The sequence below is a fragment of the Melanotaenia boesemani genome, chromosome 3 (genome assembly GCF_017639745.1).
Source record: "Melanotaenia boesemani isolate fMelBoe1 chromosome 3, fMelBoe1.pri, whole genome shotgun sequence".
Classification (NCBI taxonomy): domain Eukaryota; kingdom Metazoa; phylum Chordata; class Actinopteri; order Atheriniformes; family Melanotaeniidae; genus Melanotaenia; species Melanotaenia boesemani.
The window spans coordinates 5,292,506-5,317,181 of NC_055684.1; the positions used below are offsets into that span (position 1 = coordinate 5,292,506).

The 24,676-nt window shown below is 41.0% G+C and overlaps 1 protein-coding gene across 3 annotated transcripts in view; it reads left to right on the plus strand.

Annotated features, from left to right (window-relative positions):
* The first annotated feature begins 294 nt into the window (after positions 1–294).
* LOC121636422 (transcription factor SOX-13-like) overlaps positions 295–24,676 on the plus strand; it is a 50,093-nt gene continuing 25,711 nt past the window's right edge. For 2 of the 3 annotated variants that reach the window (XM_041979924.1, XM_041979925.1), the window contains exon 1: positions 20,685–20,774. In XM_041979924.1, the coding sequence (XP_041835858.1) occupies positions 20,701–20,774 (74 nt within the window). In that variant the 5' untranslated portion in view covers positions 20,685–20,700. Of the gene's footprint in view, positions 601–20,684; positions 20,775–24,676 lie in introns of those variants that run through there. The other variant, XM_041979926.1, reaches the window with a different exon arrangement.

Sequence of the window (24,676 nt, forward strand, 5' to 3'; positions counted from 1 at the left end):
ACTGACATGTGATCAAACTGGCGTTTAAAGGGTTAAAATAAATTAAATATCGACATATTTGGATGTTTTGATTGGGACTGAGGTCGACTGAGCAAAGAAACGGAAAATATATCCATCTGTAATATTGAAAGCAGTTTTTGGGAGAGGACACATTTGGGTTGATACTGGTTTAGTTGGCTTTTTGCGCGTGTCTGTGTGCGTGTTCGCGTGTCCTCCGCTGCCACCTGGAAATCAGTCCCTCTCCCTTTAAGTGGGAGGTGAGAAGCAGGGCGCTGCGGACGGGGATTGCTGGAGCCCAGAGCAGTAGATGGAAAGTCACCGGGACTGAGTGAGACCGCTCCGTTTCCAAAACATTTACGCACCGCAGCGGCGTTCCGCCTGTCTGTCCTCCAACACCACCCACCAAGCAGCGGCTGTCTCCACTCTGAAGGACCGGGAGCAGACACACACACACACACATACTCCGAACAAGCTCGTTCCCAAACCACCGTGTTTTGCATGCGGTGAGCAATTAAAGCGGGAGAGGAAGAGGAGGAGGACGGAAGTTTGTTTGGGGTTTTTTTTTCGCTCTCTGGTGGAGAGCGCAGCGCGCACTGACTGGTGAGTGCAACCCACTTCACACGCGCTGCCCGCATGCAGCTTTGACATGAATCTGTTACGGATCTGTTCAGGTTCTCTTGTCACCTGCTTTGAAAGAAACTGTTTTACCGTCAGGTGTGAAAGTCGGGAAACTTTCTCTCTGCTCTGCTACGTTATGATCTGCTGGTCTGGGATGTGCAGGGTGGTGATGATGATGAGGATAATAATGTCAGCTCTTTTTCCTAAATTCAGATTCCAGCACCTTATATATTCACATGTAAACATTTCCATCCTACTTTTTGTGATAAAGTAAAATTTGGTACTGAATAATTATACGTTCTACAACTTTGAGCTGAACAAGTGTCATTTGCTTTCCAGGGCTGACTGGAAAAATGGTTGATGTATAGAAAGTATAGCATCCCTGTTGGTCGGAGGTGTCAGGGATCCCCAATGAAAAGGCTCTAAATGAGGCGGTTTACTGATCCAGAGTGAGCTCTGTAGAAGTGTGTAAAAGCTTGCAGGATCTGTGTGGAAGGAGTGTGTGTGTGCTTATCTTTACAGTGGCTGGCTGCATACAAAGCCGTCCATCAGCGGGGAGTCCCTGACCTTTCTCTCCTTCAGCCTCCTTTCTTTCCTCCGTACTGTTCTATCTGCACTCTATCCTCTATTCTTTTCCTCCTCTTTTCTACCACTCCCATCCACCCTCTTCAGTCTCCCTTCAGTGGACATGAGGACACAGCAGTGCCAGCATGAAGAGTCTTTCTGTCAACACTGTGCACCATATGCTTCTCCTCTCACTCTACACACACACAGGATAATCTCAAGGAGTGGTTTGGCATTTCACCCTTCACCTCCACCCCCACCCCCTCCCCCATTCAGCCGTCTCCCACTCTGTCTCTTGGAGCTTTGTCTTCCCAGGTGAACAGGTTCATGTTGAGGGAAAGGTGACTCCTCTGTCTCTGTCAGTTACGTTACAGCTGTAGTAGATTGTAGTTTCTCATGAGCCAGCAGGTGTCTGCTAAGTCTCTATTAAAGGACTGTTGGCAGTTGTCACATATACACTCACTGTCCACCTTCTACCGGGCTGGACCCCCTGTTTACTCCAGAACTGCCTTAACTCTTGGTGTGATAAGTGAAAGCAGGTGGTGGAAACCTTCCTCAGAGGTTTTCTCCATATCAACATGACAGCATCACACAGTTGCTGCAGGTTTGTCGGCTGCATCCATGATGAGAATCTCCTGTTCCACCACATCCCAAAGCTGCTCTACTGGACTGAGATCTGGTGGCTGTGGAGGCCGTTGGAGTCCAGTGAACTCATTGTCATGTTCTAGAAAGCAGGTGGAGATGATCTGAGCTTTGTGACATGGTGCATTATCCTGCTGGAAGTAGCATCAGAAGATGCTCCACTGTGGTCATAAAGGGATGGACATGGTCAGCAACAATACTCAGGTAGGCTGTGCTGGTTAAACCAGGACACGTTAGTACTAATGGGCCAAAAAAATTTTTCCCCCACCATTACACCAGCAGCAGCCTGAAGCGTTGATTAAAATCAGGATGGATCCATGTTTTCATGATGTTTCCATCAGATTCTGAGCCTAACATCTGAATGTGGAGCTGAAATGGAGACTCATCAGACCAGCAACGTTTCTCCATCTTCTATTGTCCAGTGTTGGTGAGTGTGTGTGAATTGTAGCCTCAGTTTCCTGTTCTTAGCTGGCAGGAGGCACCCGGTGTGTCTTCTGCTGTTGTAGCCCATCTGCTTCAAGGTTGGACGTGTTGTGTGTTCAGAGATGCTGTTCTGCAGATCTTGGTTGGAACCAGTGCTGATTGGACTTCCTGTTGTCTTTCTAACATCTCCAACCAGCCTGATTATTTCCACTGTCAAAGTGATTTTTTTAAAGAACAACCATTTCAGTTACTTTTCTAATATCACATTTATTCATAGTTAGTGAAAATTCTTATGATAAGTCATCACCATTTTTCTTACCACCTGTGTTTTGCACCCGGTGTGGTCTTCTGCTGCTTTAGCCCATATGTATTTTGTTTTAAAGAAGGTCTACTGATATATGAAGAAAGTGCAGTAACTTTTGGTTTATAAGTACTAAATCAGGGATTTGCAACCTGCAGTTTCCACAATGGCTTTAAATACATGGCTAAAAATGCTAAAGAACTAACTAATGTTTTTAAATATAGATATAATAGTTTTTTTCACAGAATTGCAGACAGATTGCATTAAATTTCCAGAACATAATGACACTGAAAGTAACAGTAATATATATTTTTATCTATTTTACTTGTCATTAGGTTGGAAAATATGAACATGTTTCTTTTTTTTTATATAATTTTTCACAGATATCTACATCCTATAGAAGAAAGTCAGTCTACTACAAAACTTTAATGTTTTTCTTTTTAACCTAAAAATAGAAATAAAAATGTGTCTCTTCAAAAATGACAACAAATTTCTCAAAGTAGATATTTATCAAAATGATAAGTTGTCTTTCTTCAAAAGGTCTGGTAACATCTGCGTCTCTAAACGAGTTTTATTTAGCTGGCTGAGGGAAAAATGGCTCTTTGGATTGTAAAGGCTGCAGACCCCTGCACAGCTTCTAGATGGTGAGGAGAGAGAAATATTCACAATATGCAAAATAACTTCCATCCATGCACCTTCAGTGCTTCATCATCCAGATTTCTGGCCTATAAATTCTCTAAACTTTCATTCTTAGCTTGACTGTTTAGCTTCACCTCTGCACCTGCAGCCTCCGCTGCCGGAAGTTAAGGGGTTAGCATCTCATTTCCGGGTGTAGTGTCAGGTCTGTAGATGTAACTCTAAGCATGTGTGGTATCCACAGAAAGTCCAGAATCTACCAGCTCAGCAAAACCATTTCTATCAACATGTAAACACAGATGATGTTTCCCCATGAACACGAACAAACGGCTCCTCTACTGAAAGCTCACATCTCACAGAAGTTTAATCTCGCTATGACCAAGATTCACCGAACCAGAGGCAGAAGAAGACCCGATTTATTCTTTACGTTTGTAAAAGTTAGAAAACATATCTTACCTTTTGCCGTCTTACCTCAAAACTTCCACCAGTATAACACTGCATTAAGTAAAAAAAAAAACTAAAAAAAAAAACCCAAAACAAAACAAACCATGTTTGTCATTGTGTTTTGGGAGCAGTTTTCCCATCCAAAAATGACAATTTTCTGCCCGTTTGCATGAGTTTTGACAGACAAAGAGAAATGCTGGTTCTTTTTCTTCTTTCTTAAGTTCCAGACAAAAATCGTCTCTTCATTTTAAAGCTGCTCTCTCCTGATTACGTCAGGTGTGCCGCTGCAGCAGGACCAGACATGGAGGAAGAGGCCTGGACTGCATAAGTATTGTTTTTGGGCTCAGTAGCAATAATAACCTAATTTTATCAGTCTGTCAGATCCATGTCACGGTCACATGAAGCTGAAGAAGGAAAAATGTTGATAACAGCAGCCTGTTTCAGTTAGATGTGGTTTGTCTTTATTTCATAGAACTTTCAGCATTAATGAGGTTTTTAGTGACACAGCTGTAAAGTCCACTGGTCATCAGACATCCATGAACACATCTACGAAGATGAGGTTCAGACATCTAGTGAGAGTGAAACAGCCACAGGAAGCAAGGAGACATCTTCTCTGCATCACTGCTGCTGGGCAGATGTTGGAGACACAGCTCTGATCATTTAGGAGTCATGAACGTGGTTTTCTCTTGAGAAAACAAAATAGTCTTCTAGAGATAATAACATGAATTATTCAGTTACCTCAACAAACAGCACAAGATAGTTGACTTATTATTTCGAAATAATGTTAAAAATAATCAAATGATCACTCTGGGCTTCCGTACTGCACGGCATCTAAATATAGAAAATAAAGAAGCACACGTAACAGAATTTTTTTTTTTTACATTTTTTTTGTTTAATATTTTTATTAGACTTTTAAATTTGATACAACCCAGGATGATTAACCTGCATGTGTGCAAGTGGAAGTGAAACTGCATGTGTGTGTGTGTGTGTGTGTGTGGAGCATTTCCTATACACAGAACGTCTCCATAAGGGCAGCAGAACAGACAAAGGTTTTTCTCCCTTCTCTCCTCCTGACCTCCTGTATCCTCTGGACATTGTTCTCTGAATCCTATTGAGCTGGGAGTCCAAAGAGAAACACCACAATGGAGAATAATGGTGTGTGTCTCTGCGTGCGTTTTTGTGTGTGTGTGTTTGTTCCTCAGCTTGGCCTTTAGCGCAGTGTGAGGCCGAGCCAATCACACAGAACAATGCTGGAGTTCAGGGAAGCCGTGTGATCTCTTTAAAAGAAGACCCTCAGGCTTTATTGTCTTCTTTGGAAGAATCAGGAGAGCTGTGAATGTCAAAGCACTCAGCTGGTTGACTGAGCCATAAACATGCTGTCAGTTGACTCTTTTTAATCCATGTCGCGTCTCCGATGACGGCGTCTTACAGTTGTGTCTGTTCAGAATCAGAACTTTACATCAAAAATACATATTTGTTTCAGGTAAATAATCTCAGTCTGTTCGTTGTTTTAATAATAATAATAATAATAATAATAATTCTGGGTTACTATTATTATGTGTGAAAGAAATTGAATTAGTTGATCTGCAGTTCTGGGTATGGCTTTGTTTTTCTTTTTTTTTTCCCCAGATAGATTCTAATTAATAATATGAAGTCAAGAGTTAAACAATATATTTTGTGGTGTACCTCAGGGATCAGTCCTTGGGCCAAATCCTTTCATTGTATCGTAAATTTCATCGTAAATGTCTCCACATTGTTTAAATGTGTTGTGTTTGCAGTAGTGCTGGGCGATATGTCAAAAAAAAAAGGTATTTTTTTTTATATCTCTTCCTTTTTTCAGATCTCAGTTTTTTTTAATACTCCAGTTTTAAAGCATTTGTAAAATGGTAAATGGTAAATGGTCCGTATTTATATAGCGCTTTTCTGTACCAGGATACCCAAAGCGCTTTACAGTATACAGCACATTCACCCATTCACACACACATTCACACACTGATGGCGGAAGCTGCCATGCAAGGCGCTCGACCACGACCCATCAGGAGCAACTAGGGGTTCGGTGTCTTGCCCAAGGACACCTCGACATGAACACGACTTGGCCGAGGATCGAACCGGCAACCCTCGGGTTACAAGACGACCACTCTACCTTGCTGAGCCACTTACTGAAAACTAAATAAACTACAGATTAGTTCAACATTGTACTTACATACAAAGTAAATAACAAATCAAATTAAATGAGATAGCTATCAGAATCTTGATAAATAAGAAGGATGAAGTGCTTTTTACTGGCTTCTGTCCACTCCTGTGAAGAAGCACACGCATCGCCGAATCAAAGTCTCCTTGCAGAGAACAGCCCAAACTCGTATATTTTAAGAAGCACCAGCAGTAGTGTAACTTCGGTTCTGAATACCCGATGATGAATGTAAGGCTTGAAAACTGTCAGAATCTCCATAAATATGGTGGATAAAGTGTTTTTTGTGGATTTTTATGGAAATAAATGAATAAAAACATAAAACGAGGACATGCAAATTGCTGATGGACCATCACCTGGTAGACAAATAGCTGTGCGATTGGTGCTTTAACATTTCATTTTGTTTTATTTTTCAAAATTTTTTGAATTGTTGTTACTTTAGATCTACTTCCTGTTTACTCAAAGATGGATTTATACTGGCGTCTGCGTGCGGTCGTTTAGGTGACGCTGGTGAGTTTGCTCTAACACTCAAGCGTAGGGGGTGCGCTTCGTTTTGGTGTTGTCTTGTAGTTTCTCCTCCTAACCTGAAGTTGGCAGCAGGGGTGGTATCGGCCAGTAAACTCACCGGGTCGGAGTTTTTTGATGGTCCAGCTCGGCTATGTATTTCTCGTTTTAAACAACAACATGGTGCAGTGTCGTCATGAGGTTGTGAAAGAAAACGAAGAAATACTTTCGATCAGCCTCTAATCAACTTGTTCCACTGGTTTTTGTTTTTATAAATGGTGGTTACCACACAAATTCAGCGAGAAGATCCAGAAATCTGGAAATACATAATCCCAAACTGACCAATCACATGGGAGTACATCCTGTAACCGTCTGCGTATCAGAGGTATAAGTCAGGTCTGGAAGAGGTGTGTGCCTAGCCTCTGCATACGGCAGTGACGGCGTAACCGACCTTACGCAGACGTCGCCTGAGTATAAATCCAGCTTATCTCGTGCTGGGGGTATGACGAAATGATTTATCGTGGTTTTTTCCTGAATTATACCAGTCTGACAGTATTTACCAGCAGGGCTCTAAATGAACTTTAGCAGCCAACGTGGCTGGTAAAGTTTTTAAGTTACCGGCCCGTCAGAATTTCCAGTAGCCACAATTTAGTCATTCGTGCTTCTTTAAATAGTTTTTTTTTGACATTTTATTAAAATGATGAACCACAAAACCATTTTCTCATCACTGCCTTTTCCAACCTGGAACAAAGTAACTTATTAACCAGTTACTAACCAGTGTAGTTATTTACATCGTCCAACCACCACATTTCTGTTTTTGTCCTTAGTTTATTTAAATTTCTTTGCAATTATTCTGACAGCTATTGAACGACTCCATGTATGCTGAAGTCAGCTGGATGGATCGTGCCTCATTCAGTGGTGTTGACGATCCAAGTCTTCTTAGCATGTGATTGGCTGTATAGAATGTCAGTCAAACTAGGTCCCGCCCCCTGCCTGCAGAGCAGCAGCGGCTGAAGATTTGACTCTTCTTATCTGCTTCACTAATTAATCACCCGCCAAAGTGGCTGGAAGTTTTTATTTATACCCACCAACCTGAATTTTAAGCCACATTCGGTGGGTTAGCGGCTAAATCAGCCTTTCTCCACAGAACTCTGCAGACTCGTGTCTTTGGCTGTATGGATGATGATGCCGTTGGTTGTCTTGACACCACTATCAATATCTTTAACATACACATCTACACTTGATATCTGACTCACATGTATTCCATCTTTTCCAGTTTTACCTGAGGATGTGAAGGGTGCTGATCTTAATTTCAGACATTCTTGATGCTCTAAAGCAGTGGTTCCCAACCTGGGATCCCCCAAAGAGCACAGGGGGTCCCCCAAGGCCTTGACCATTTAGAGATATTGTTATTAATGTCCACACATTGTCCGATGTTTTAAACCCAAAGTATCTCCCTAGAACAACCTGCAAAATGACCTTGAACTGAAGGAACTGGTTTTACCACTTGATCTTAATGAAATCTGAGGTTGTATTCACACCAGACTAGTCCAGTGTCAGTTTGATTGAGCAGGGACTTCAGAAAAATGTCACACCTTCCTTGGTTTGTTTACCTTTCACATTGAACTTTACTCAAGCGTACAACGTCATGCAGTTACAACAACTGCTCACTAGGGGGCGTTATTCTTAGAAATGATTGCTGACTGAGAAAGAAGAAGAAAATCTGGCTCATTGACTGAAAACAGCTCGTTCACCACAAGTGGACAATGAAGCAACAATAAATTTATTCGGTCTGGTTTCTGGTTTTACTTTGGTGTTCAAGCCGGATCTGGTTTTCACCAGGATGTGCCCAGTTTGAGCAGCAGGAGAGGCAGCCAGATATCCACCATGTTGATCTACTTCCTTTCTTCTGTGTTTCTTCTGGAAGCTCCGTTTGCTTTCACACTGCAAGTGAACCGAGATCCCAGTTTTCAAGCCAAGCAGCGTTCGCTTCTTTGGTTCAAAAGAGTGTCCACGCTGCTCCAAACGAACCGGACTATCTGTGAAAGTGGTCCAGGGGTTATTTAAAGACAGATTACAGAACTTTGCAAATTTTCTCAGTGATGTGCCCTCCCAGTGACGACCATCTTGCGTCCTACTTGTACTATGAGCTCTTTTCAGCCAGTAAAACTGAGTCATATATTGTCTCTCATCTTAGCCCTTGTTCTTTCTTTTTTTTTACCTTTGTGTGTGTTTATATCACAAAGTTTTGCCTTGTGAAAGCAAAACTTGGCAGCAACATCACGCAGTGTCCCGAATTAAAAAGTTGTATTGTGTATTTTCTCAGCTTAAAGATGCTGCTGGGCAGTGACGGCTCCAGAAATGCACATAATAATAAACGTCACTAATAAACATAATAAACGTCACTGTGCCATCAAACAAGTCAGAAATGTGGAGTTTTAAAGACGCACTGCATAACTTTCCGACTTTAAAACTGTGTCCTGGACTCGTTTGATAGCACACTGCATTATATGTGCGTTTGTGGAGCCGGCGCTACCCAGCAGCATCCCGAAACTGAAAAACCACTTCACTACTTTTTTTTTTCTTTATGGGATGCCATGTGATGCTGCAGCCGAGTTTCACTTTATGCTCCGTGTCACACGCTAGCAAACAGAAACACACTGGTCGTTTTGAACACAGTAAAGAAACTCTTCATTGGTGGAAGAGTGGAAGAGAAAGAGGGAAAGCAAAAGATTAGACAAGAGTCAAGTTAAGACTGACTTTTGGTGTCTGGAGAGATCTCACAGTACAGGTGGGATGAAGATGGATGCTGGGTTAGCCGTCGGTAGGGGGCGCACCACTGAGACAATCGACCTAAGTTCTGTAGAACATCTTTAAGGTTTAAAAGTTACGTAGTGTCTTTACCAACTACCACTGTGATTGCCTGTAAATTCATGGTCTCCTGGTAATTCAGAGTGTAGCTACTTTGTCTAGCATGTTGTAGGTACCTTGGTACTTTATTTTTAAGCTTTGATAGTGTTTTATGCACGTTTTATGTTGTAGTTGTTCTGATGTCTTGGTCAGGATCTCAATCTCAATGAGTTAATTTTCCGATAAAATTTAAATCATAAAAATAAAATCAATTTTCAGTGTTGTTAAAATGTTAAAATAAAGACTTAAATCTTTTATATTCATTTTTCTATTGAGGCTTCAGTGTTTGTGAAGGTGCTTCGGTTCTGTGCTGCAAAGTGAATAAAATGAGATTAGTCAGGTTAATTCTTCACTGATAAGAATGTGATCTTGCTGTTAGTTTCTACACCTCAGTGTCCTTTCTGGCATTATCTAACAGCTTCTTCTGCTCATGTTAAACCATTATGAATCTTGAACATGCAGCATTTAATGGTTCTGTGCATCACAGCCATAAAGACCAATTCTAATACACTTACTCTGAGTACAGAGAAAACGCTGCTTTTCAAAGAGTGACTCAGCTGAGTTCTTGGTCACCTTGCCAGTGTCAAGGCGCACTTTGTATTAATTCTTTTCACACTATTTGAGGCAAACAGTGTGAAAAGCAGTAATTATAAGCAGAGTCGTAAAAGTATCAGAAGCCGTTCCAGTTCGCATCTTTGTGGCGGAAACAGAAAAGTGTGAAGATTTCTCGCCTTAACGTCTTAACACCTCTCCTCAGTCATTAAGGGAATTCTTAATGACACTTTCCACCTGATGCCTTACAGGGGAGGACAAAAAAAAGAAAAAGAAAAGTGTGCAGACTCGAGAGGAAACGCACACATAGAAAGGTCACAGGGTGGCTCATGCTGGGCGGTTGATAAAATGCAAGTCTTGCACCAGTGATGGGCCACTTTCAGGCTGAGACACCAGCAGCCGTGCATGCACACACAACCCTGTCAGCATCTACACACCTTGAAGGTAAGATTCTGCTTTGCAGTCACAAAAACAACTGAGTTTAACCCTGAGTGAGATGCATTTTTCTCTCAGCTCACAAGGTTGAATATATAGAAGGAATTTCAGGTGTTTGTTTCGTTTTCTGGTCTATGACATCTTCAGGATAAACAGGAGTTTGCTCATTGTGAAGTGCACATGCCATTCATTTACGTTCTTCCAGCTGTGCCCTCAGTGTGCAGCCACTCGACCGTGAACGCTGTCATAACCACACAATGATGTGCAAATAACGGCGGGGTGAAGCCTGCGCTCTCAGCCACTGCGAGCCATTTCTCTGCAGCTGTAAATCAGTTTGAAAGGAGAAAGAGCGGAAGCATTCGTGAATGCCACACTGCGTTTCTCATGCTACTTTTAAACACTTTCTAATCCCTAAAAAAAATTTAAACTGCTTTGTGAACTTTTCTTACCTGCACGACAGAGCTGAATGCGTGTGTGTTTTCTTTTAGCACGCCATGTCAAAATGCAAGCTCCTACAGGACGAAGGTGTGTTTTACTGAAGGCAGGGAGAAGTTTTTGTTGGGAAGTATGCGGTGAGATTCAAGCACCGTGACTGCAGGTTTCTTTTGTCTCTTTGTTCCCGTAATTCTCCTCACATAACGGCCTTGTATTGTTCGGCTGGCAGGACATGATTGAGCAGGTTTATGTGTGTTTTCTTTTCACAGCCTTTTCAGGAAAAAAATAAGCATCTGATGAGCTTAGTGTTGCTTCGATTATGATAAAAGAGGAACATTGAGTTAAAAACTCTTTAAATGATATCATGAATAAGCTTTTGGACACTTGGACAAAAAGGTCTTTGACATGTTTCAGCACCTTTTACTACTTTTGTGGCATTAACCAACACATTTGCATTTCCATCAATGGCGTGTGAACAGACAGATGTTTTTTGTTCAACACAGCTGAAGATAAAGGAATAATTAGCCTGTTGCCATCCCTTTTCCAGCCGATTTGTTTATTTCGCTGAGGATTGAGCGAATTCACAAACACTCTATTGATGCCTGAGGTCTGGATGCAGTTTCCTGGGTCATTTACATGACTTTCCCAAAAGCTCATACAACACTGTTTTGTTATACTAAAACTGAGCAAAGGTTTTTTCTCTTAACATAAAACTATATGCCTGTTTGTTTCCTGTGTTTGCATGTGTGCATAGTGTTACATGCAAGTGATGAGAGACCGTTTGTGTTCTGCACAGCGTCCTACTGGCAGGATTTGCATTTCCTGTGAAAATCAGTGGAATCTAAAGCGACAGCAGGCCTTTATTTGCCGGTTTGTATGAGTCGATTTCTTGTTTGCAACATATAAAACACGCCAGCTCTCCTCTACTTCTTGGAATGATAAAGTCTTAATTATGATTCGTGGCATGTTTAGGTTTTCATATGTGTTTTTGCAGGTGTTTCTCTTTTAAGTTGACATGTGATTCTTGTGTGCTTTTCTCTAAAAGATCTTAGAGGATCTTTCTCCACATTTGACCTCATGTCCTCGTTGCTGTTTAACGGCACATTAGTTCTCTAACCTTGACGTGTACTTACACCTCGTCCAGACATCATTTTGAGCAGGAGTGAGGAGATCTCTTTCTTTAAAATATTTCTCATGTCCAGTCAGTTATCATTCACTGGAATGTAGCACACCTTAACCACCAGAAACCACCTTAAGAAATTTCTGTACGCAGTATTGAAGTTCTTTATCTGTCCATCACTTACAAAAACAAAGGTCATTGCTGACTGTAACCTATGCTGAACTCTCTATTAAAGTTAGAAAACTGAATTAAACTATAACTTTGGAGCCACTTTAATTTATATTGGGAGAATAAATAAATAAAACTGGGTTACAAATACAATTAAAGTGCAGCTTGCAGGGTTATAAACTGAGTGACTTCAAGTGTAGAAACATGTAGTAGGTCGTGGCTTTTAGATTCAGTATTAGAGGATTGTTTCACCTCCTTATAAAAATACATCTTGGTAGTTACGTAGTGTAAGGAAGAGTGGTCAAACTAGGATGAGTTTAACAATAAAAGAACAGGGTGTACACATATGACTGACTAGAGTCGAAGTGTTATAAAGATAGACATAAAAACAATTATAAATATTAGAGAAACTTAATTTGTGGGGTGAGACGAACTGGTGGAGATTCAGCAGTGTTTTCCTGTACAGTAAAAGTTTACAGTCACATATGAGAGTATAACAGAAGTAGAGTTGGCCAGTTACTGCTGGGGAATCAGACAGGACACCAGACAGAACCTCCAGGATCTGCTTGTGGGTTTCTAAGTTATAAAATGTGCTGTTTGACAAAGTACATTTTCATTTTGACAAACAGAGATGTCAGAGCAGAAGATGGACAACATGAACAATGAATTGCATAAAGAAAACAAGACATACAGCACAAACTTCCCATCTCCTCTGGGCTGCTTCCCCAAGCCTCATCACTTCCATCCAGGTCCTGGCAGCCTGATGCTGATGCAGCAGAATCTGCTGCCTTCTATCAGTGTCACATGATTCAGTCAGTGTCTGCATCTCATCTGGAAATCCGTAACATCCCCTCTGTATGTGAGCATCAAACATGATTCCGTTAGTTGTAAGCAGAAATTCTTCGCCAGGCAGAGAAGCAGAGAAGCAGAGAAGCGAACCTCGCAGCTCCTTTAAGTAAGAGAAACCGGAGACTAACTGCATACGAGACTCACTGTCTTATAAGTTTCATGTCCCAAACTAGTCCTCTGTGTACTTAATGTAGCTTGAAGGTTCATTTCTGGTTTTGACTGCTGCTTGGTTTGATTTTGTAACATTTAGGTTTTGTTAAACTATTTAAAACTATTTGGTTGCACTTTGAAAATATCATAACTTCATTAAAAAGGACAAACACAAAATACCCATAATACACTAATCTCCTTTTTCCAGCTTGCTTGGTGACAAGTCAACACTTCGCTGTTAATGTTTGTGTGAAAAAAAATCCCAAAAACCCTCTTAAAAAAAGAAAAAAACCACTTTCGTCATCAGCAGCCACAAAGCTCAGATCATCTCCACCTGCTTTCTAGAACATGACGATGAGTTCACTGGACTCCAACGGCCTCCACAGCCACCAGATCTCAGTCCAGCAGAGCAGCTTTGGGATGTGGTGGAACGGGAGATTCTCATCATGGATGCAGCCGACAAACCTGCAGCAGCTGTGTGATGCTGTCATGACAATATGAAGAAAAACTTAAACCTTGCTCAATCTATCTCACCAAGAATCAAATCAGTTCTGGAGTAAACAGGGGGTCCTGCTCGGTACTAGAAGGTGGACAGTGAGTGTACTGTAAATGTTTTACCTTTACTTTTACTTTCTAGTACTCTAGTACTTCATCCTCCTTACGGAGCAGATCTGTATAAGGCCTAACATAAGAGGAGGAGGTCTTGTTTTTCTCCTCGCCACTGCTCCTTCCATGTTTTCCTGTGTTCACATGCTGTCCACCTGTATCTGCTGTGTAGTGGTGCCTGTGAGCGAGGCCAGGATGCTGTCATTACCGGGTCAGCTGGCAACTTCAGACATGATCTCCACCATATTGGAGCTGGTTAAGTCTTACGGCACTGAGGTGTCTGCCGCATCAGCAGCTGTACTCGTCAGACATGCAGCAGCGACCTCCTGCAGCTTTTCAGTGAGACGAACAGGCCCTCAGCAGAATCACCTGTTGTGCTCCCGCTGCTCAAAGGGGTTTCCATAGTAACGTCTTAGAGCCTTGGCCCCTTGTTCAATAAGACCCTCAGCAAATATAAACCTTCTCTTTCTCTCTCTCGCTCTCTCTCTGCAGCCCACCACAACTAAGACCATTACAAACTTTTGAAAACATGCGCACACACATGTAATGCACATGTGTGTGCTCTCAAGAAGCAGCAGTAAATGGAGTGAGAATATAGAGTATGCCGGCTAAAGGAGGGAGCACATTGTGAGAGTCAGGCCTCCTTTGTCTGAGCTCGCCTGAAGGAGCAGAGGGTTGGGAGGGAGTGGGATTGGGGGTGGGGATGGGGCTTTGTAAAGGAAAAGGAGGAAAAAAGTGGCCTTCATACACATCTTTTCTTCCCTTTCTCTTGTTCTATCTCTTTATTGGGAGTGTGTTTTGTCTTCTCTCCCAATCCCTCCACCCAGCCCGCCTCCTCCTCCTCCTCTCTGATAAATGCCACAGTAGCCTTTCGCTCGCTGCCACAATGGACGACCTGTTTCAGCGAACGCAAGGGGAGAGGGGAAGAGAGAGAGGGATGAGAGGGAGGGAGGCATGAAAAGAAAAAAATTGCTGCTTTTTAACCTGTGCTTCTGAAAAGCAGAAGAATAAAGGGGCTCTGACTAAAGCCAGAGTCCTCTTCTCCTCTCCTTTCTCCCTCCTCGGTGTCTTTGTGAAGGGTGCAGTTGTGTCATCGGCCTATTTATACATCTTATTTAGAAAGCTTTTGTGAAAGAGACACACAGAGAGAGAGAGAGAGAGAGAGGCTTACGAAGTGTCCTCGCCAGGATTTAAACCCAGGAGCCTGGTCATATTTGTTTGACATGTACGGTTGGTCATTGTTCCCGAATCTGAGACATACAGCTACATATGGTCAGCAGATCTCAGCCATAAAAGTGGCCTAGTTTGTTTCTGGTGTAATAAATGAAGCAGAATGCAAAATAAACAGCTATCGAAGACGTGTTTGTACTTTAACTTTATTTTTCTCCCCCATAGATGAGGATGGATTCACTTGCTTTTCTTCTAAAACTGTGTAAATTACAAGTTTGGCATTTGGTGTGAAAGAACAAATAAATTCAGCCCAATTTCACTTAAATGCAACAGAAACAGAGACAGTAATTCTACCATTTAAGCTTTAAATTGTGGATTTATTGGTAGACAGTTGTTTTGTTTTGGAAATTGGTGCATTTTTGTACCTTTTTTGTTCCAGCTTGTGGCAAATATTGTTCAAAGAGCTTAGTTTTCTACAGAAACATGGTTTAACTCCTAGAACTCAGTTAACGGACATCCTGAAACACTCGACCACGTGAAAAGACCTGTTTTCACCCTGTTTTCTTGCAGATTTTAAGTCTGCTGGTGTTATATGTTCTTTTTTTTATAAAAATCTAACAACAAATGACAGAGAACACAAACCTCCTCAGTCACTCGAAAGAACAGGAAAGTAAAAGAAAAGAAAATCATTTACTCAGAGGAAGTCAAGGTGGGAACACTGAGCATGACTCAGATCCCAGCAACACCCACTGATTCTTATCAGAAAACTAATTCAAAGCTTTTTTCTTTTATTTCCATAACTGTGCAGTTATGTCATTTATTAGTAATGAGTCATCTTAGAACAGATAGCAATGATTTTACTTCTTAAATTAATGGGCAGACTAAACTTATCTGACAGAAAAAAAAACAAAAAAAACCCACAGAAACGTACAAATCTAACTCATCTTTATGGCTGTTCAGAGGTTTTTTTCTACAAGAAAATGTATTTAAATCGATCAATCTTGGCATCAGACTTCAATTATCTGGATATTATTGCTTTATATTTTATAATATTAATAATGTCTGGCCTTGGAAATATAAAGCAGAGTCTAATTCACCCAGAAAGCCGCCACACAGGTGGCGTTGCACAAACATGGCGATTGTGTGTTGGGAGATAATAAACTGTCCTCCATTGTTAAAAGGCTGTTTGATGAAGTGAATTTATCAACATGAGATTGTGCCGGCGGTAAATCAGTATATCTGTCTTACATTGCAACACCAGTTTAACCAGTTTATGTAGAACATGGTGCAGCACGAAACTGTTTAAAGGGGGACCTTTTTCACTGCTGCACCACTAAACCTGCCGCAGAGCAGCTGCGTTACTGGAGATGTTGATGGGGAAAATGGACAGAGAAGGTTCAGAAAATGAAGCAGATGTTAAAGTTGAATCTGTTCTCTGGAGATACTTTGGGTTTAAATGTCAGACGTGGTTCAACAACTACTGAAGATGATGTTAAACCAGACGTCACCTGAGGAGGCAACATGAGCAGTTTCCTGCATCACCTTAACTGTTAACCGCTTTGGAGAGCCAAGAATGTCTGAAACTAAGACCAGCACCCACCACATCCTCACTGGAAAAGATGGAGGACACTTGGGTCAGATGTCATGCTAGATGACCTGATGGAGAAAAGCAACACCATCACAATCCTTACAGACAAAGACCTGGTTCTGATCTCTTCTGTGGAGAAAGGGGATGTAATTGACAATCTGTCAACATTAAAATAGTTTTTTGTCTCTTTTTTGCACAATGTGCAGTTCTCAGAAACACCAAGTCATACATGGAAAACAAACACAAACAAAAATCCATTCCAATAAAACTGATATAATTTTGAAAATTACAATTAAGTGAAATTTTGATTAACACCCAGGACTCATGAGGCTCAAATTTTATTTAATTTCCATCCATTATCTATACCGCTTCGTCCCTTAAGGGTTGCGGGGAAGCTGGAGGCTAACCCAGCCTTTAGCAGGTGAGAGGCAGGTACACCTGGACAGGTTGCCAGTCCATCGCAGGGCCAACACAGAGACCAACAACCACTCATGCTCACTCCTAGGTAGGACTTAGAGTGACCAGTTAACCTAACTTCATGTCTTTGGACGGTGGGAGGAAGCCAGAGAGAACCCACGCATATACGGTGGAGAACATGCAAACTCCACACAGAAAGGCCACTGTTCAAACCCCCCCCCAGCCGAGGCTCGAACCAGTGACCTTCTTGCTGTGAGGGCATGGTACTAACCACCAACTGATTTAATTTAATTTAATTTAATTTAATTTAATTTAATTTAATTTAATTTAATTTAATTTAATGAGGACGGTTCACGCCTAGTGGGGACATTGCGGGACGACAAAATGTTGCTCCATTCTCGTCTCTCCTGGACTGAGGGAGCCCAAAAAGCCTGCAAGCTGCTTTAACAATGATGCGCCGTCACAGACATGATCTGGTGTGTCTGCAGCCCGGCGTCTAAGTTTCTGTTGCCACGCTTAACAACTAGCATTCAGTCAGCGCAATAGTTTACAACAATAAGTCTATTTGACTGGAACTTCTTTTATAGGTGTCCATTATCACATTTTAATGGACACCCTCCAGCCAATCAGAATCGAGTATTCACCCTGACCATGGTATAATATAATTTAATTACTTGAGGGAAATTCTAATGTTGTAGTCGGTCTTTTTTCATTTAGTTTTTTAGAAATAATCAGTTGTCAGTTAAAGTCTACTCTGGACGACGACGGCTGCTGACAGGAATGACATCCTGTACCTTTCTGTGATGAAGTGAACTTGAAGAAGCCTCTGTCTGAACATACTGTTGTTTCCTCACTGTGTTGTGGATAGATTATTGGTGTTTTTATTTATTTATTTTTTTACTGCACTGTTTATATAATCAGTGCAGATCTCCAAAGATTTTCATTTTGTATTAAAAGAACTATTTTCATTAAAATAATATCAGTTTAGTCTCAAAGAAAAACATGAGATTTCTTATCTACCTATAAAAAACTTTCAAGACATTTAACTGTTTTGTCGAACATCTATGTAGCTTCACTTGTACAGACATCATCTTTATGGTACGTAAATGGGGATTTTTGGTTATGAACTGTTGCAGCAAAGTGACTATCTGGGAAATCTTTACAAATCAAGATGGCTGCTGTTGCACTATAATTAATTGCACATACACATAAAATCAACTCCTACATACACACTTGAGCAATGTATTGCATATAAACTAATGAAAATTCACACATACATACTACTAAAACCCCACGCACATACTTACAAGACACCTTGTATGTGTGTGCGTGAGAGGTTACATATGTGTATGTGTGCAAATAATTATAGTTGTATATGAATGATTTTAGAGGTGTGTGTGAGAGTCAAGAATGGATTATGGCCAATACTGCCCCTCATAGTTTGTGATGACGTTAAATCCGGTGCCGTCTAAGCTACCAGCGTAATCAGGTCCAGCCTCCGTTCCTGAATGAGCCTCAGACACTTTTCTAAGTGAGTAGTTACATGACCTGATGCACATGATTGAAAATGTCATGGAGAGTATTTATAAAGAAAAATCTGCCTGCAGGTGAAGACTTGCGCTCATTTTCTTTATGTATTGTTAAGAGAAAATTGTTATAACCGGGATTGGATTTGCATTTTTAGACATGAACTTCAGAGTCAATGGACCGTCAACTACCGGAGCTGGATGAGAGAGCATTGTCGGTGTGTGTGTGTGTGTGTGTGTGTGTGTGTGGGAGGTGAGCTGGATGAGAGAGCACTGTCAGTGTGTGTGTGTGTGTGTTGTGTGTGCATGAAGTGGGCGGGCCTCTGGGGGGGCAGTCCCTGAACTCCATGAGGAAAAGTGGAGTAAAAAGGCGTCTTTGTGATGTCTCTATCAGTCAATCGCAGTCCTGCAGTTCCCAACACTGCTCTTTGTGTGATGAACTGACAGGCGACCACAGAACAACAGCAGCTTATCAGGGTTGTAGCTTTCTGTCTTCACTGCCTAGTACACACACAATCACACAAACATTCAATTTGGTTTAAAATAAATGCACATGTACTCTTGATGAGCTTATTCTTTAGACTATGAACTATGGCTTGGTACCCTTGACATCAAAAGGCCAAGGGAACAGAGGAAGACAGGGGAAGGAAAAGAGAAGAGAGCAAGGCTTTTGTGTCTCTGGTCCTGAGAGCTCATTCTCTAATGAGACTCAGTCAGCACCGAGAGGAAGCTTTGTTGGAGAGCTGTGTGTGTCCGTGGATGTGAGTGCCTCTGAGTGCCTGTGTGTTTTGTCATCTTACCGACCTTCAGATATTTTAAAACAAAAAAAGAATTTAAAAAAAGTTTTTAAAAAATCCAAAAAGACAGATCGTATGTTGGCAGTTATTTGCAACTTTGGTTGCACGATCTTTATAAAGTGTCTATCCTGCGTGTTGTGTTCAAGGGCCTTAAAATTTCACTGTAAAGCTGCTTTTGGGTTTTTTTGTCTTCTCACCCAGGCAGTAGGTAAAAATGAGTTCAACTGCTGGAAGGGCAACAGCCGCGTTATTAAGAAGTGTTTAATAAAAAAAAATAATAATAAAGTCAACCAATAAGGTTGGATATCTGGAAGACAGAAACTCACTTTTCTTTACCTCAAATCTGTTGATTTGGTTGAGGATAAAATAAAGTACGAGCAATAATGAGGAGAATGTGCACAGCGGTCTGCGGAGGGAATTTGTTGAACAGAGTGAATGAGGAGTTAAAAAGATGCAGGAATATAAACAAGTTTGAACATAATACTAAATAAAAACATATAATGCAGTGAATCGAATAGGCATAGTGTAAAATACTCCAAATAAGACAGAGTGATTGTTAAATAGGTATAATTTTATATAGGAAATTAATGGAGTGTAAATAAGTGGATTGTAATAACATATTAAATGGGGGTATGATTTCCTATTTATCCATCCTTTAAAATTATTGACATGTGGCTGTACATTTCTAGAGGGCATGAAGCTACGTAGCAACGCTAATATAGTTATATGCTAGCACTAGAATTGTTTTAAGATAATGTGGGGAAATATTTAGTTTTCAGTGAGTGCATTTTAGGGGTTACACATCAGGGTTTTCACACTGGAGCTGAAAATAAACCATAAAGATGCTCAAAGAGAATCTCAGTCTCCACGTTACTTAGCACTGACTAAGCTAATGCTACAGAGGCTAGCAAGGCTGCGAGTAGATTTTAAAGCGGCTACAGCATAAAAATATGGAGAAAATATCCTATAACCAGTCTCATTTTGTAGAGGAAGATATAAGAATGAAGAGGAAGGGAGATTATTTCAATGTTTTTATAAAAAGACACAGATCAGACGGAACCGGACCCCCAGTTCTAGTATCAGCACCCTGACAGCGCCCAACATAGAGCTAACCACATCAGAATCCAGATGTGCATCACTGAATAATGATCTAATAATGGTGTAGCTACAACTTTGAAGTCCTTCACTTCTCGTTTAGGAATCGTGTTAAATAGCAGCAACAATGGTGTCTGATTCCATCTCACTGTATTATCTGCATGATATTTTAAACCCCCAAATGTACAATACCTCTCTGGTTTCACTCCAACCTCACTCTCTCGAGTTGCACTCGCATATCCAGGAAATTACAGGCAGGATAAAGCCGACTTTGTTAGAAAGTGTCCGAAGCTGATGAATACTCTTATCACACAGCAATCACACCTGTTGGTAGGATGATCTGTATCAGGCACGTTTGTGTTTCAGTAAAGGCTACCTGTAACAGCATGCTAATTATGCAAATTAAGTATCTGTGTGGTGGGGATTAAAGAGGCTCTTTGTACTTTCCCTCTCAAGAGGAGAGATGGAGGGGGTAAGGGTGGATTGGCGGAGGGGTGGCTGGGTCAGAGGTAAAGGAAGAATAGAAAAGATATGCGTTGGAGTAGAGGGAGAGCCAGTCACTATGACTTGTGTCAGCAACACAGTTCCAGCCAGGGAGCCTTTTTGGATTTCCTCACATCCACTTGTCACTACCAGGTCAGTACAGAAAAAAGAAGAGTTTAGATGCAGGAATGACAGCAAGCATGGGCATTTAGACGAAGCCATAAGTTTCTTTTTTATGTTTTATAAGTGTTACTGTACTTTCCTACCTGTTAACTAGAAGCAAAGCAACATTGCATGTCAAGCAAAAGCAGATTAGTCTCAGCTGGATTGTTTAAAAGGGTTTTATAGTTGAGATGTGGTTTGTTTAAGTGACGTTTTGAGTTTGCTGGAAGCTCTTGCTGTGATAAGCGTAAGCCAGGCCCTGTGGGCAGACTGGCTCTAGCTGGTGCAGAGTGCTGGATTGTTTTATCATCCCTAAGCAAATACTGCTAACTGTGAAACATTTCCCCAAACATTTGTTTATACATTGGTTCGCACTTGTCTTAACACGACTGCACAGCAGGTTGGAAACTCACCGTGAGAGCTCTGTCACGAAATGCTGCTGACAACTGAACAATGTGTGAAGGATAAAGTGAGAAATTCATGTGTGTAAATTTGCAAAGATCAGGGTGTTTTTTTCTTAATTAAGAAAGATTGGTGTACACAAGCCTGTTGCTTTTGTCTTTGGTACATTCCTGCAGTGAACCTTCTGCTATTACAGCTGTCAGTCACAGGGTTGAAAATGCAAATGTCTTTATTTGTGTATCACCAAGTAAGCTTCTTTAGATGTCTGACACTATCCTGCTGCTCCCAACTGTTGAGAAAGGCTCCTGGCACTCACGCTCTGCGTATTGTGCTATCTCTGCTATTTTGCCTCAGGCACGAGTTAGAAAGCAACAAGAATGGTATAAACTCAACACGCTGCTCTTGTCAGGAGGGTGAATGCAAAAGAAAAAAAACGACAAAACATCAGAGAAAGAATAGCAAGAATAAGAATACAAAAGATGAAAAGAAAAGAAAAAAACAACAACACAAGGACTGTACCTTGCCAATTCAAGTTTTTACATGTTACAGCTTGTTGGGTAACTGAAGGTTTTGTGTGAAGTGATTCTTGTGTCGTGGGAAGTGTAACGTTTCAATGCTCAAAAGAGAGGTGTTGATCTTTATCTAAGAGCAGAGGCATGCTTCCTCTGTCCATTTGACACACACACACACACACACACACACACATATATATATATATATATATATTTCTATATTTTGATATTCTGTATGTCAAAGTTTTATTTCTAGAGTGTTGTCCCATGAAAAGATATTCTAAATCATTTGCAAAAATGTGAGGGGTGTACTCACTTCTGTGAGATACACACACACTATATATATATATATATATATATATATATATAAATATAAAACTTAAAAATTTAATTGTTACAGAAAAATCTCTGAGAGGCAAAGCCAGAGGTAGCTAACGTTTTAGCTGAAGGCTGCAAACATGGTATCAAAAACTAAATAAATAGAAATCTGCAGTCATTAACAGAGATGTATTTAATACTTCTCACTTTAATAACTGCATTAAGTATGTTTTTGACCCTTTATGGACCTTATCAACTTATCAAGTGAAGCTGCCGTAGCTAGCATGTTTAGCTAACATTTTTACATATTTGACAGAAATTGTTAAGCTATGATTCAGTATTATAATTTTTGTCATATTTACTCTCTTTTCACACAAGACTGAACAGCTAACCAACTGAAATGTCTTATATTTAAACCATAAGGCGGTTTTTCTGCCCCAGCTAGCTGCTGTAGCAGCTGTTTAGCTAAACACATCTGTTTCATAGCTGAAAAACAGAACTGGTAAATGGGGTAAAAGGCTAAAGCTAACAGGCTAACACAAACATTTATCAGTTAGACAGACTAAAACCTAACCTCCGCCTTGGAGGTCATAAAATTTTTTTGCTGTACATGCATCTCTTTCTTTTTTTTGTGTTTATCTGGACCTCTGTTAAAGCAGTTAAATGCTAATAATTTAGAAAGATTGTTTAGCATTGAAAGCATAATCCATCTGTTCAGGTAGTTTGTTTTCTGTTTGAGCCGAATTCACAGCTGAAATGATTACATGAATCAGTAATAGAAGTTTTTGGTCATTTTGTTCTACTTTGTTTAGCCCAACAGCTGCTCGGAGGTCTGTTTTATTGTGATTTCTTAGCAGCATGTGGTGGGAGCCTATAAAAGCTGAACAACCCTGTAGGTGGTCGAAAAACAGGTCTCAATCAGATAACCTCGTAAGAAGGCAATGCTATTCAGATCCTGCAACACAAACACTCACACTAAATACGTGCATAAACAAGGTCAGGTTCCACATATGTGCGGTCTGCTGCAGACAAACTAAGTGTGTTTAACAAGATGAGAGTGATGTGTACGGAAGTGATAACCTTGACTGATTTGCATTGTACGTGCTAAGACGATAAAGGCATTGTCTAAAAAAACTAAATCTTTGTATTTGTACAACATGCTTGCACCTTAGCGTGCATTCCTTGCTGTCAACAGCGCTGTGGGTTGCTGAGTTTTTGTACATACCTTTGCACTGGGAGATACACACAAACACACACACATATTCAGTCTTTGCAGAGGCGTGTGAAGCCACCTGTGGCAGCTCTACAGTCCAGCCCCTGTGGAACGCAAAGGGGAGACCCAGGAATAACTTGCAGCGTGGGACTGAACTCGGTATGTTGCTGCTGTCAGCGTGAACCCCCCCCCTTCCCACCTCCCACCACCACACAATCAACCCCATGCCGACATCGACAGCGGCTGCTGCAGTGTTGGCTAAACAGTGTCTCGCCTCTCTGCCTTCATTCCTCCACCTTCATTCCTTCTTAACAGTCCACAAAACTCACACAGCACACCTGAATAGCCGACAAACAGGATGAGGGTCATGCAGATTCTTGCAGGTTTAAAACTTTGGGTGATTTATCACAGCTAAAAGATAAGAAGAATCGGTGTGCTTAAATTAACATTTAGACAATAAGGCTAAATTTCTAAATCAAACTCCAGAACAGATTTCTTTCCTTGTACTGTTGGGAAATTTGGACAAGATTCCTCACACACATATTTACACACCACTATTTCTGAAGTCAACAGTATTTAGGCAGGTGGCTTCAGGTGAGTTTGAGTGGTGCTGCTCCTCCTGCTTGCAGCGGTGTTTAACACACTACATGGCTTTTTAGCAACATTCAGCTTTATGATATTCTCTGTTACTCACGCATTTATCAGGGTGGTGATCAGTTTTGATCCTTCTCCTGTTTCCTGGTTGAAGAATTATTTAATATGGCTTTACTTATCGATAACTACCTTTTAAAATCATGGCCCTTTATTTGGGGTTTACCTTTTTCTGTTATGTTGGGCAGGTGGTACCCACCGTACACTGCACATAACACACATAGAACTTTCTGCTCACTGGTTGATCTTTGGCTGCTCCCGATTGGACATTACCATCAATCTAAGCTCTCTGATTGGTGGAAAGTCTGACAGGAAGCGGCTTCATCATCATGTCCAGGTCTAAAAAGAGGTCTCTCAGCAACATAGTAGTGATAGTGATCTTTTAATGATGAAAATGTGATAAATAATGATGTTATCATGGATCATTGTGGATTTACCAGATAGCCTACAAGGTCGGCAATCCTACAGATTTTCTGCTCCAACACATCTGTCTCAAATTTATGGGTCAGAATTTCACAGGCTGCTGGATCCATTTAATTTGAGTCTGGTGTGTTGGAGCAGGAAACACTGCCCTTGTAGGACCAAATTTAGGGGCTGTTTCCATGATGCCACACTGCAGTGAAACTGCAAAAGTATTTTAGCAAAACACCCTTTCATCCCCACGAAGCCAGAGATTAGCCTCCATGAAACCGATCATGTCTGAAACCAGGTACCAAGGTGGATAGGTTTGCAACCTCTGTCGTCTGTGGTGTTGTGAGGACAGTGTAACCACACCACTAGAGGATATGACGTCAGTG